The sequence below is a fragment of the Terrapene carolina genome, unplaced genomic scaffold, assembly GCF_002925995.2.
Source record: "Terrapene carolina triunguis isolate 2854851 unplaced genomic scaffold, T_m_triunguis-2.0 Scaffold211, whole genome shotgun sequence".
NCBI classification, from domain to species: Eukaryota; Metazoa; Chordata; order Testudines; family Emydidae; genus Terrapene; species Terrapene triunguis.
The window spans coordinates 20062759-20077536 of record NW_020664562.1 but is presented as its reverse complement, the minus strand read 5'-3'; the positions used below and the strand labels follow the sequence as shown (position 1 = coordinate 20077536).

Genomic DNA, 14778 nt, shown 5'->3' with positions numbered 1-14778 from the left:
GCGGTTCGCCGCTCCAGGCCAATGGGGGCTGCGGGAAGTGACGCGGGCCAAGGGATGTGCTGGCAGCCCTTCCCGCAGCCCCCATTGGCCTAGACCGGCGAACCGCGGCCAGTGGGAGCCGCGATCGGCCGAACCTGCAGACGGGGCAGGTAAACAAACCGACCCGGACCGCCAGGGGCTTTCCCTGAACAAGCTACGGACCGGTTTTGAGAAGCACTGCTCTACAGTGCAGAGTTCCACATAACTTGCATTCCAAGAAATAGAAATATTTCATGATTTTAAAAGCAACTAGTTAATGGGGAGGAGGGGGAGAATGAAGGGAAAGAAAGATATTAATATAATTTTGACCTGTGCAGCAGAAGGTCTACCCTGAGCTCTTGACACTCCCTTAATTTATCACAGTGAGTTTTTACTCCACAATATTCTCTAGCTGCATTGTTACCTTGGTAACGGCACACAATATACACATTCTATATCACAAACATAGAGTGTATAACATAAGATGTTGTCCAGTTTCACATTTAACTGTCAGGATCTAGATTCCTTTTATTTAAATGCATTTCTCTTTTTTTATTTGATTACAATATCTTTTTTAAGACGAGGCAAATAGTTACAAAAATTGGGAGGGGAATAAGAAAAGTGTAATAGGTGGGAGGTTCCATATTTTGTGTTTTAAAATATGCAAGACAAATATTTTACCGTTAGTGAGTTTTATCTGCCATATGAACAGATTAGGCACTGTACAGAAAAGGGACATACAAAAGGGACATACGTCATACCCATGTATTTTCCCATTTTAATTTGCATTCCTGCTATACTACAAATTTGTCTTCATCTCAGCAAACTGAATAGTGTGCCTTTTATTATTACTTTATCTTGCAATGAATCACATATATTATCCTCAGATTAATTCTATGCAAAAAATTGTTAAATTTGGTTTTAAGCACAATGTAGTTTTTAGTAAATAAGACACTAGGGAGAAAAAAAACTTTTACACAGTGCATGAGAAGCACCATTGATGTGCAGCTCATATTAATATCCTCACATGTTGCTTGTCTAAAATACACAATTTGTAAGCATTCATGGAAATAAATCTATGCACACACTTAAATGTTTGCAGAATCAGGGCCCATTTATGTTACTGGTAATGACTTACGATTCCTTCAGTACTTGTGCTGTTGCATGTACTGATTTTTTTTTTAATTTCAGTTACACAGAATTGTTAGTACTGATATTTCTTTCTGTTGAATAAGCTGAATATCTTCCAAGATTTCTACAACTCAAATACTAAAGAGATCTTCTGTCTTACCTGGTAGAAATTAAACTGTCAGTGCTAAAGTCAATATTTATTACAAATATGACTGCATACTATTGCTAGTTATGATTACTATAGCGTATACAAAGTCATCAAAAACAACAAACTGCGATAAATCTAAAATCTTATTAAGTTGTAAAATATCAACAATAGATATAGTTTCAGATTACTAAAAATAAAGAAATTGTATGTAGAAAAGACAATACAAAAAAGTGCATTTCAGTAAATTTTAAAATTACTATGCAGAATTGCACAGCATCACTTTATTGTGTTAGGACTTTAGATACTAATACATCACTTTAAACAAAACTTAAAACACTGTGGTGAAAGCCATTCTGAGCTATTCATTCTGTCCTGCAGTTTTAGCATCAATCATTGTGCCAGCACTGAGCTTTTTTTAATAGATTTCTAAAGATTTTTGAAGAAGAATGGCAGATATTTAGCAAAATCTATCAAGCCATAATTCCCTCCTATTAATCATGGCATTAAGACTAAAGGGAAAGACAAATCAATTTTTAACAGATATACTTGCATTTGGTTTCTAAACAGTAATATTTCACTATTATATCTATCATATACCTGACAAGTGTTTAATCTATTTCTTTTATGTAAGCCTTATGTCTTGCAGCAAATGTTATAGTTTTATGCATCTGGGCCAGGGTCATTAAAGAGCTGATTATATTGTCCCTTGACTGTGATGATCCAGTCATTCAATATAAAGGTAAGACAAAAAGTTACAGACTGTCACTGGCTGTCATTCCTCTAGTCCCCTGGCCTAGATTAGCATTCTGATCCAAGTGCTCCTGATACCACTCTATAGGGTTACCATCCGTCCGGGTTTCCCCGGACATGTCCGGCTTTTGGGTCTTTAAACAGCCGTCCGGGGGGAATTTGTAAAAAGCTAAAAATGTCCGGGATTTCCCCCCGGACGGCTATCTAAAGACCCAAAAGCGGCTGACAGGGCAGCCGCGCCGGATTGAGCCGCTCACTTGGGGCCGCTCCGGCAGCAAAAGCCCCTCCCCCGCTTCCCCCTCCCCTGCAGCTTCAGCACGCCGGCAGCGCTGCGTGGGGCATAGGCGCCGACTGTAGCCGGCGCCAGTGGGTGCTCGCGCCCCCCCCCCGCTCCCGGCTCCGCCCCTTCTCTGCCCCCATTCCAACCCCTTTCCCAAATCCCAGGCCCCGTCTCCTCCACCGGGCGCGCCGCTTTTCCCCTCCACCCCCCTCCCTCCCAGACTGTTGCGCGGCAAGCCTGGGAGGGGGGAGAAGCGGAGCGCTCAGGGGAGGTGGCAGAGCAGAGGTGAGCTGGGGCAGGGGGGCGCGGGGAGGGCTGCCCGCAGCAGGTAACGGGGGGGGGGGGCACAGGGGAACCGCTCCCCGCCCCAGCTCACCTCCGCTCCGCCTCTGCCTGCTGCCTTGAGCGCGCCACTCCGCTCTGCTTCTCGCCCCCTCCCTCCCTCCCAGGATTGCCGCCGAACAGCTGATTCGAGGCAAGCCGGGGGCGGGGCGGAGAAGCGGGGCGGCTGCACGCTCAGGGGAGCAGGCAGAGCCAGAGCGAAGGTGAGCTGGGGTGGGGCAGGGCAGGGAGCGCGGCGCGTCAAGGAACAGGGAGCAGGAGGGTTGGATGGGGTGGGGGTTCTGGGGGGACCTGTCAGGGGGCAGGGGTGTGGAGAGGGATTGGGGCAGTCAGGGGACAGGGAGCAGGAGGAGGGTGGGTTGGATGGGTTGGGGGGTCTGTGGGGGACAGTCAGGGGGGCAGGAATTGGGAGGGAGTGGCTAGGGGGCGGGGCTACACCCCCCCCCCCCCCCCGGAGTGTCCTCTTTTTTGAAAGTTCAAATATGGTAACCCTACCACTCTAGCAGGCCCAAACTTTGACTGGATCAAAGTGTGTCTGTTGCTTTGGGAGCAGAGGAGAAAAGAGGTTCAAAACAGAACACAGAGGGGTCACAGAGGGATTCCAGAAACTCCATGACATATCTTAGCAGGAGCATGAAAGGAAATGTGCAGATAGATCCTTTGGCCATAAACAGTGCAAAGGGGACATGAAGCCTATGAGCTGTACTAAAGGCAAAGCCTGTCCATGCAGATACACAATCAGATGTTCCCAGGGAGGGGGAATAAAGATTCTATCCTTTGACCTGTGGGTCAGCCTTTTTCCCAGGCTTTGTGGAGGGAACCAAAATTTCACACTCTATTTATAAATATGGTCCATTAAATGGGTAATCATATATAAAAGATCGACTGATTCTGTAATCATAGGGTTAATTATAAAATATACAGGGTGTCAACATTATATAAGCACACATTTTATTCACATAGAGCCACATTCTTCTTTTTGCAGAGCCCAGGTATGCAGGTCTTGTACAAATGATCAGAAGAGATGGAATCTTCCATATCACCTGAGACCATGAATTTGACACAGCTTCTCCATGGCCGCTACAGCAGCTCATAAGTTAGAGTAGCATCTGCCACCCTTTTCCTCCCTTTCAAGGGAAAATTTGGATAGTGGATCCATGCAATCACAAATCCACTAGCTGTGCCCCTCCCCTGGGTCCCTTATGGAGGCTCTCTGAAACTAAACACCTCTCCCCACTGCAAAGTAGAAGTGCACTACTTTTGCTGCCTTTTGGGCTCTATATGCCCCATGTGAAAGAGTTAGGGAGTGGCATAAGGAAATAGGATTTGGCCCTTAATAAGTTCATATATATGCAATGTAAAGTCATTCCAATACATAAATAAAACAAATAAATAAATGTACATACATACATATAGGATACTGAACTTAAAAACATATATAAATAAAAAATGTCTTAACCTAGCTTCTAACAGCACTTTAAATAATTTAAAAATGAAAAGTCTGTTAAATCCAATTTCCTCTCTCTATTAAAAATCTAAGAGTGTGGTGGTGTAATGAGTCAAACCACACTCCAGGACGTTCACTGTGCTATAGCAGTGTCCACATGGGATGTTACAGGGAGGCAAGCTGGTTTGCCGCACAGTAACCTGCTGCGTAGACAATTTTAAATTGTCTTCTTGATTACAACTAATTCTCTATATGTTCTTATGAAATAATTTATTGTGAAAAGCTATTTTCAATAGCTAAATTACTGAATGTGCTTCAAGGAAAGTACTAGTTATTTTAATCCATTATATTTTTACTTTAGCAATACAGCATATTCCAACATGTTTGATTTAATGAGATCACCAATAAGAAATTTAATCATTAAAAATTCTTTGGTTCATATGTAAAAATACCAGCCATCTGTATGTCTTACATACCTCAGTAGCAAACTGCTGCAATCCACCAATATTAATTGGTCCCTCCTCTGTAGCATATAAATTGCATCCACCTACACAAAGATCTGAGGTTGGACAAACCATTCCGCATGTCAGGCCCAGTGGGTTGTCTGAAAGAATCATTTTGGCAGCTCCGTAATAGTTCTGCATGAAGAAAACAAAATCAACAATAATGCCACATAACAGGGAAGCAGAGATTCAAGAGAGGAAATCCAAAATGTTGTTCCTTTTATGTGGCTAGTAGAATAACACTGCACCTTTGATAAAATTTAAAGACACAAATTTGTCACATATGTGTATTACCAAGCATGGCTGAAAAGGCATTGGGGACAAATTCAGACTGTATCTCACTGTATGGCAGGCCAAGAATATTTCAATTATTTCTTTTTTTATTATCAAAATATTCTAATTTTTTTATGTTGATTTTCAGGTATTTTTGTAGGGTTGTGTAGTGGATTTACAGTTTTATTTTATACATAACATGTTGTGTGTATTACACTCCAGGAAGTGCTCTCTCCATTCCTAAGTCAATTATGCAGCTGGTGAACAGACACTATGTAACTGTAGCCCCAAGTTCTCTCTCCATTCACTCACTTCCTAATAAATAACAACAACAACAACTATCAAGAAGAGTCCAGGAAACATTTGGGTGCCAGAGGTTTCCCTAAAGACCACCACTGATCATGGGAAGATAAAAGTCACACCTATGCAGGGGACCAGCATCAGGCTCATGCACTAATTAAGAAGCCTGGAGGGCTTGTGCTAGCAAATGCAAATGGGAGTGAGTGCCATTCCAACCCTCTCCCAAACTATGAACAACTGCAAGAAGAAAGAAAGGTCTTGTTTTCCATTCCCTCTAGCCACCTCTTCCACATCTCATTCTCCAGTAACTTTTTTATGAACATTGTTTTCAGAGCTGGTCTATCACTACATTGGTCTGTGCCAGGGAGTCATTCTCCCAACCAGGACGATAGCTGGCTCAGAAGAATCAGAAGCTGTAGAGCCAGTGGGAGGTGAAGAGCCCATTGACAGGTGCCCCTTCCCAGTGCAGAGCTGGAGAGTTTTATTTCCAACCTTCATGTTTAGCAGGGTAATACACGTGCATTGTGCATCTTCAAAGGGAACAATATCCCACACAGTGTGAGACTCAAGTAGTGAATATGCAGAACATTTTCAAGATTTGATTATGTAACAACATATGGGTTAAAAGTCATATATGATTTGAAATGTTCTAATTGACCAAGAGGCACATTAAAGGACTGGGCATAATGTTCAGAGGCTCAACGAGATGATGCAGGCAGGGACAGTGAGTTCCCCTAGGGCTCCAATGTTTAAGAAACAATTTTGTAAAAGTAGCTGGGCCTTTCTTCTACATATTACAGTGTCTATTCCACTGGCCATTCCATGATTACATAGATCACAAAGCCATGCATACATTTTCAAGGGGTTTGCTCCTAAATTACTACATCAATTGGAAGCTCTAGTCTTGGGCAAACAGGAAAAAATTGGTTAATTAAGCAAGTCATTTGTGAAGGGACTTCCTTCAGCGGTTTTGTCTGTGGTGACAGGTAAGTGAGATATTGGGCCTGACTCCCATTTATGCTGTCCACTTTTCACTACTCTGGCAATGTAAAGGGGCCTAGAAGTGGCTGTTAATTAACCTGATTAAAAATGTAATTTACACCCACTTTATGGCTCCTTTATTCTGCCAGAGCAGTGTAACAGATCTTCAATGTAAGTGAGAATCCAGCACATTAAGTTCAATATTCAATATTGGCTAAAGGGACTGTTTCCTTGTTTCTCTGAAAAAGGACCACCCAGAGCTAAATTGTTGGGCATTTGTCTTCAGAATTCAAATAAGCTAGTTTTCATTACTTTCAAATTTGGTTTTGCTTCACATTCTGCTGGGTTTCTTCATATTGGGGGAGGTGGGGGGGGGGGACTGTTGTGCCCAGGACAGTTATCTTCGTTGATTTCAACTTTGGTACAAGAGAAAGAATTACAATAACCAAATGTAATTTCATCTAAGAAAGATAATTAAGGATTCATAAATCTTTGAAGCTTCATAATTAAAATTGGTGCATACAGATAATTAACATCCTTAGTTTATCATATTAACTAACTATTCCTCTTTAAGAATCATTTTTATCATAGGCTGGTACAATTTTCACAATATTTTCTTTTAAGACAGAATATATATATAAAATATATGAAATAGTTAAAACATTTTCACATTGTTTCAGTGGCACCCTCCTTAGAAATCTCCATTATGTAATTTCAATCATGTTGATTGTTTACTGCGTTATTGAATTATGATCTTGATTAAATTTAAGCTGAGGAACATTACTTATTGATTTGATATGCAGCCATTACATACCTTTATATATAGACTTTTACAATATAAGTACTGTGAGATATGCAGAACACATCACAATGCCAAGTAGTAAAACAATATGCACTGAATGTATAAAATGTTTTGTAGTGTTAACATTTTTAAGTGAATGTAGTGATCAATAACAAGGCACCAAACTGACAAAGCTAGAGCTCAAAGTGTGCTACTTATTCAGAGAACAAGCATATCAAAAGCAGCAGCATTGCAAGCTTTCCACACAGATTCAACGATATGCCTCAACCTGGTGCTAAAGGGATCACCTCTAGAAGTGAAAGGGGAATTTAGGTTCAATGCTCACTCAGCCTCTCTACTTAGGCTGCCAAAAAGAAGCCAATTAGTGTCAATTCTACTGGTGGCAATTCTGTAATGTGGACATATGTCTATTCAGAAACAACATAGTATCAACATCATGGGCAGTGCAGCCTAGTGGATATAGCCCTAGACCCGTATGCTATTCCCAGCTCTGCAACTAGCTACTGGGTGACCATGGGCAAACCACTTCTCTATGCCTCAGGTTTCCTCATGTTTGAAACGGGGATGATAAGGGCCTCCACTATAATGGAAGCTAGCTATTCTTTTATTAGTATAAGTCATTTTACAGGGTCTACTTAACAGGTATCAGACGGTAACTTTCAAGATGAAATCCTTGTCACCTTCCCAAGTGAGTTGCCCAAGCAACTTCAAACTTGGGATTTGACCTCAGTCTGTTCTGAGCTGTACTTGATTTGAACTGGTAATCTTAGTGAAAAGCTCTCATGTTCTATTACCCCAGTTTTGTAGTACAATAACATATTTAGATGTTTTCTGTGCTGTATGTAAGTATAATATGGAACAATATTTCTTTTAACAATATTTTCTAAAATAATTACTATGTTTCAGATAAGCTAACATCGTTTTCAATCAGCCACTGAAACAAATCCTCAATTTCTGATCCTGTCCAAATTCACCCATCATGAGCAGCTAACTAGCCCATTTGGGAGAAGTTTATTGCAATGTTATACAGATCCTGCTGCTATAAGCTATGTGTTCAGGAGACCTATGACGTTTCTCATAATTGTGCATAACTGTCATTTGCTGAAACAGCAACTTTATTCCAGAAAGGAAATTTTAGGACAACACAAGGCAGGTTGTCCTAAGGAAGCATATAGTATTAGTAAAATACCTTTTAGAAATATGAAGAATTTAGAATTATAGATCGGAGGTAGGTGATTTGGACTTTTCCACACACCTTTGCACTTGACTAACTAGTCATATTACTGCTTGCTTGTTGAAGACCAACTATGCTACTTTATAGGCACTCAAGTTACTAATTATCAGCTACAAACACTTACTGCGGAAAAGAGGGGGAAGTCCTTACTACAACAGCTAAAATACTTTGCAACTCTGTGATGGTTTGTTTCTGTGTATTTATCCCTTCTTTACTATACTGATTTCTCATGTAACACATGCCAGACATCATTAGAAAGAATGCATTTTTCTAAACTTTTACAAAAACTAATAAGGACAGTAAGTATAATCTAGTTTTAATATGCTGCTGAAAATTACAGTAATGTTGTACTACAACAATAAGTCATTTTGCATATGGAAGAGACAAATTAACAAATAATAAATAAGAATACTTTGCACTTATATGACACCATCCATCCTTGGGGACCCTTAAAAACTTGCCAGTTTTAACTGAGATAGTTACCTCAGTATCTTAGTCTTCTCTGATACTTCTTATGTAAGGAAAGTACTTCTAATATTGAAAATACTGACATTATATAATTGCAAACACTTATTTAGCACTTATTCCAATTCTCAAATAAGTTAATGGGCTTCTTAATCATATTCATATAACACAACCATAACAGTTATTTTACAGAGCCCAAGGATGTGCTAGATCCCTCACAGAAGAGGTACGGTGATCTGACCCCTACCCGGAGGAGTTTATGAACTAATATCACACATGATGCACCAAGGGGTAGCTAGACAGTGCAACTGGAGGGAGGATGACTCAGCAAAGGCTATTGCACAACCTAAAGCAACAATAATTTAGAATTAAAATAGTTTGGGATATTTTTAAATACATACAAATAAATAAGCAGATGACTCAGTTGGCTAATTCTTGTAGACGTCAAGGAGGAAGCAGATCGAGAACTAGAATGCTTTAGAGATAGTTTTATTTAAATGGAATAAATGCACCCTCATGCCTTGATGCATAAAATATCTTTTTTTCCTAGGCACTTCCACAGAAAGAAATTAATCTAACTGGACAGGATGTTTTTTGGTTTCTTTCATCAAAATGCCAATAAATACACATTGGTAAGGGAGAGAACAGAAACAAGCCTTAAACAGACATCAATAATCAGTGGAAAGCAGGCAGAGGAGGATCTCCACATGTATCACTTGGAAGTATTACATAATTTGCATGCAAATGAGACCTTTTTTTTTTACTTGAGAAAACCTATTAAAACATGTAGGATCAATACTGTGAAATGAAAAGAAATTACATTTATTATCAGGAAATTCTTACAGCATCTATTCATTCATCTAATTTAAGCACACTTCATATAAACTTCACATAGATTATGACTTTCTGATATTGTAGTTTTCTCAAATACAACAAAGTGACTGCAGGACTGTGTTCTGTATAAAAAGAATGAAAGCGCTGGCTTAGCCAGGATGTGGAGATGGGATGGAGTGAAAGCAGAAAGGTAGGAAGAGGAGTGGGAGGGGAAGGCAGAGAATAAAACAGTGTTCACTTCTTTTTTTGTCTCTTGGTGAAATGTTTAAAAATGGACACAATTACAAAACAAATTTTCCAAGAAAATTACTTTCACCTCCCGTCCACTGTTATCTATGTTTTCTTAAGTTTTTACAAAAATCAAAATGTGTTGGGTCAAATTTGTTGTTTAAAATGACGTAAGGAACAACAACTGAAAAACGTATATTGATACCGAAAATAGGTATCAACAACCCAACATATTTATATCTATGCACATCAGTTCAAATTTGAATAAACTCACCCCCCTATTATTTCAAAGCATAATGAACAAAACAGAAGAGTGAGTTATCAAATATCACATATATTCTATATTACAATGCTGCTGATATTTAATCAATCCAGAAAACTTTCACATCATTTGACTTATGTCATCATAACAGGACTGTAATTTCACACAGTGTCACTATCTTTTTATAAAAAAGAGGGAAAGGAATATCTTGTACTGTCATTTTGTTCTTTGTAGTCTAGAATGTGAGAGATTCCTTAATTGACATAGTGTCATTGCAACAAGTCTATTCCACATAATTATACTATGGCAACTGAAACCAGCTGTCAGCCATTCCATTACACTAACTACAAATAGACATCTCAAGAAAAGTCACTGTTTCAAGTACATCAATTTAACACCATTACTATTTTTCTTTTACATGTTTTTTGTACTTAGTGACTTGAAATATGTAGAGATTAAGAAAGAAAACTGAATAAAACTGTACTTTCAAAAACATGGAGCCTCATGAATGTTTTTTAAAAACTGTAATGCATATTTGTTTGCAATTCTTACCAATCTTACAGCCTTTTACAATCTAGTAATTGTAATAACAGTATCACAATTATACTATTTTACATCTGAATTCTGATTCATGATTTTATAAGACATTCCCAATGAGATGTAGATGTCCCTTATTGTGTTATCCAAAGTACCTCTGGAGTGGGGGAAGAATTATTCTATTCTCTCCCTTCCTCTCACTTCTCACAATCCTGTTTCTTTCTCTTCCCAATCTCCATTCCAACCTCACATAGCCTCTCTCCCATTCACATTCTCTCTCCTTGTTCCCCCACTGTTTCCTGTCTCCCATTTGCCCTTATTATATTTGCACACTTATTTTCCCTCACTTTCCATTTATAAGATCCTATCCCTAATATTTCCCCTCTCTTTTAACCCCCATCAGTCTCCTGCCGTATACATTCCCCCATAACCCTCAGTCTTCCTCCCTACACCCCATATTACCCAATCTCTCTGTCTCTCCTATGCAATCTACATTTCCCTCATGCCCTCTAGTCTCTTCTTACCCCATACATTTCCCTGAACTTCTCACTTGCACACTACTTCCTTCTACACCCTCTCTGGCTCCTCCAGCACTTCATCGGGCTCCCTCATGCTCACCACATCCCCTTACCTCTTCATAGTTTCCTGTCCAGCCTCTTATCCACAGAATACATCATTCCTGAGGGAAGCCAGGCTTCAGTTTTGCTAAAAATAATGGGAGTTGATAACCATCTTTGCTAAGGGAAGACTTACTTCTACATGTAAACACTGTTGGGAAATAATGGCCACGTTGAATCAGGGCAGTTTGGCTTCAGCCCCATTCAAATTAATGGAAGATGGAGGCTCTTTTGAATAAGGGGAAAATTGCAAGTTTGACGGCAGGAATCACAAAATCCTGGGAAACTAATAAAAACTACCAAATATTGTTAGACTTGAGATAAAATAATGAGAGTTAGCCAAACTGGGTGTTGTAGTGACAGACAAGTGTGACTTCAAGCAATTGTGCCCATTCAAGGGACTTTTTATAACATTAACAATTATATTTCTGCATCACTGATCTATAATGCCTGACTCAGTCACTTATGTAAGTATCACTGAGAAGGGGATACCACCCTCTACTCCAGGTATATGTTAACATAGCAACAGTTATGTGGAGCCCATACCTGCTCCCTGGCTCAGACTTTTATACTGCTTGCTTTCTTCTAAGAGCTACCTAGCTGGTAAGCTAATTATCTCATTAGCACATCAGGCTCCCTACAGGTGCAAGTAATCCCTTGTACCTTCCCAAAATACAAACTACCTAAGTCCCTCCTACTCTAACTACACCCAGTGTCCTTCTACTGGGTTCTCACTCACCAGGGTGCTGGCTTCCAAAGGGCTCCATTGATAGCATCCAGTCAAGTCAGTATCCACTGACTCCTATAGCTAATGTCGCTCACAGAAATCTATAGCACCAGCACAGTCTTGTCAGAACAACTGGTAGATACTGAAGATGCCAGACAATGAGACACACAGAGACTGTCTCACTGCACAGGCAGGTAGACTACGCAATTGTGGGACAGGATGGAAAGCAGGGTTGGGACACATCAAGGAGTTGATTGTGACTCTCTGATTCCTGAGGCCCCAACAATGCCTAAAGTTGCTTCTGGGCAGCAATAAGATCCACCACTGCTATAGAAAGCAACAGAGGGTCCTGTGGCACCTTTGAGACTAACAGAAGTATTGGGAGCATAAGCTTTCGTGGGTAAGAACCTCAATTCTTCAGATGCAAGAAGACTTGTGAAGTTCTTACCCACGAAAGCTTATGCTCCCAATACTTCTGTTAGTCTCAAAGGTGCCACAGGACCCTCTGTTGCTTTTTACAGATTCAGACTAACACGGCTACCCCTCCGATACTTGACACTGCTATAGGGTCCTTTAATGAACCCTACCCCGGGGGGGACTGCTGATGTGGAGCTCCATTTTGCCATGCCCTCTTCCCTGCCTCAACAAACTGGGATAGGGGCGATGGGGCAGAGACTCAGGGCACAAGCCTGCTGGCGGGCTCTAAAATCCTAACACCACTCTTGCAAGTGGGTAAGACACAAGAAAAAAAATCCTTCTCCTATAGCTTGTAAGTACTTGTATCTTTGCAGATTTAATTTTAAATGAAAAGATTAATAAAACATGACACCCTTAAGCTTCAGAACAAGTTTTTTTTTAATTGCAACAGCTACATTTTAAACACCAGAGTTAAATATAAATGGCCTCCAAAAAGCAGCTTAGAAAGAATACTTATCTTTTTTTTTTAATTGAAGTTTAAAAAAATAAACTAATATTCACAGTACGGTGAATCTAAAGTTGCATCTCACCTATTGAGAGATTCAATTGCAAACAACAGTCTGTAGGAAGGCTACTGAGTAATGCTGACTGGGAAGACACAATAGAATAGATTGTACCTTTGGAAAGTAGAGCTGTAATCCAGTTTGTATGAAAAGGAAGAATGGAAGTTTTGGTATAAATGCTACTGAATCACAGAAGCCTGACACAATACAGCACAAGTGACATCCTTTTCTCAAAGAGGCCCAAGGCTCATTGAGTCTAGCAATTCAATTACCCTCTCAACCCAGAAAGAACCCCCCCTCCTGAGTTGAGGTCTACTGGCAGAGCAACTTGGAACAGCCTACATTGTACGTGGCCTGTAAATATCTAAAAAGCCTCAGGCTTTAGAGAACAAGAATCCCTGACCTTTTATGATTGCTACAATAGTTTTTTTCCAGCAAAACATACTACATAGAATGGAGTCCTTAAATAGCTGACAAAAGAATACATTTTCAGTAAGCCACTGTTTAAACAGTGTATGTTTATAATAAAACCAGTTTAAATTAATACCTGAGTGTCATACTACCAACTACTTAGTGAAAGAATATGGACACAATGAAGGATAGGCAAACCGGTTTGTATAGTATAATTTAGGGCATGTCTACACTACAGCTGCTACAGCAGCAGAGCTACAGTGCTCCAGCTGTGCCGCTGTAGTGTGGATGCTGCCTGTATCAATGAAAGAGGTTTTCCCATCAATGCAATTAGTCCACCTCTCTGAGAGGTGGTAGCTAGGTCAATACAAGAATCCTTCCATCAACCTAGCTGTGTCTAAACTGGGGGTTAGGACAGGTTGGCCTAACTTCAGTGCTCAGGGCATGAAATTTTTCACAGCCCTGAGTGACATAACTAGGTGAATCTAATTTTTAAGTGTAGACCAGGCCTTAATGTTAAAATGTTACATTAAAATGTTACATTTTAACTTAACAAAAAGATGGTTAAGGGGTGATGATTACAATTCACAAGTATCTACATGGAGAACAAATATTTTAAAATGGGCACTTCGATCTAGCAGAGAAAGGTATTACAGGATCCAATGGCTGAAAGTTGAAGCTAGACAAATTCAGTCTGAAAATAAGGCATACATTTTTAGCAGGGAGGGTAACACTCATCTACAATTTTTGAGAAGTCGTCTGCTTCAGAGATAAAATGTGCTATTTATTATGTATTTTGATGTGCTGAATTCAAATATGACAATTAAAACAACTGACTGGCTACTGTTTCTAAGATATTTAAGTTTTTACATTTTATGTCTATGTATATTTGTAGACAGTAGAGTTTTAATCATAAATTGTAAACCTAGGTCTTTTCATGTGTACATGGTTGCTTTACATGATAATATTTCACCTGTCCTGTTTATGTAACACTTTAAAAATCAGCAAAAGGGTTATATAAATAAAATTTATTATGAAACAAAAGGCAAAAAACTATTATGTACATAGTTTAGTCCTATTCAGTGTCTACTCGGCGCTTCTTGGCTTGTCTCTTATATTCATTAAATGGAGCATCTCTTGTCACTGTCCAGCAATAGTCTGCAAGCATTGATGGGCTCCATTTGCCCTGAAAGCGTTTCTCATTGTTGCAATGTCCTGGTGAAATCGCTCGCCGTGCTCGTCGCTCACTGCTCCGCAGTTCGGTGGAAAAAAATCTAGATGAGAGTGCAAAAAATGTATCTTTAGTGACATGTTGCAACCAAGGCTTTTGTATGTCTTGAGGAGGTTTTCCACCAACAACCTGTAGTTGTCTGCCTTGTTGTTTCCGAGAAAATTTATTGCCACTAACTGGAAGGCTTTCCATGCCGTCTTTTCCTTACCACGCAGTGCATGGTCAAATGCATCATCTCGAAGAAGTTCACGAATCTGAGGACCAACAAAGACACCTT

General features: G+C 39.9%; 1 protein-coding gene across 1 annotated transcript in view; it reads right to left on the bottom strand.

Moving 5' to 3' along the window:
• LOC112119086 (dihydropyrimidine dehydrogenase [NADP(+)]) overlaps positions 1-14778 on the bottom strand; it is a 601635-nt gene that overhangs the window by 376657 nt on the left and 210200 nt on the right. The window contains exon 5 of the mRNA XM_024217640.3: positions 4593-4754. Coding sequence (XP_024073408.2) covers positions 4593-4754 — 162 coding nt within the window. The remainder of the gene's footprint in view (positions 1-4592; positions 4755-14778) is intronic.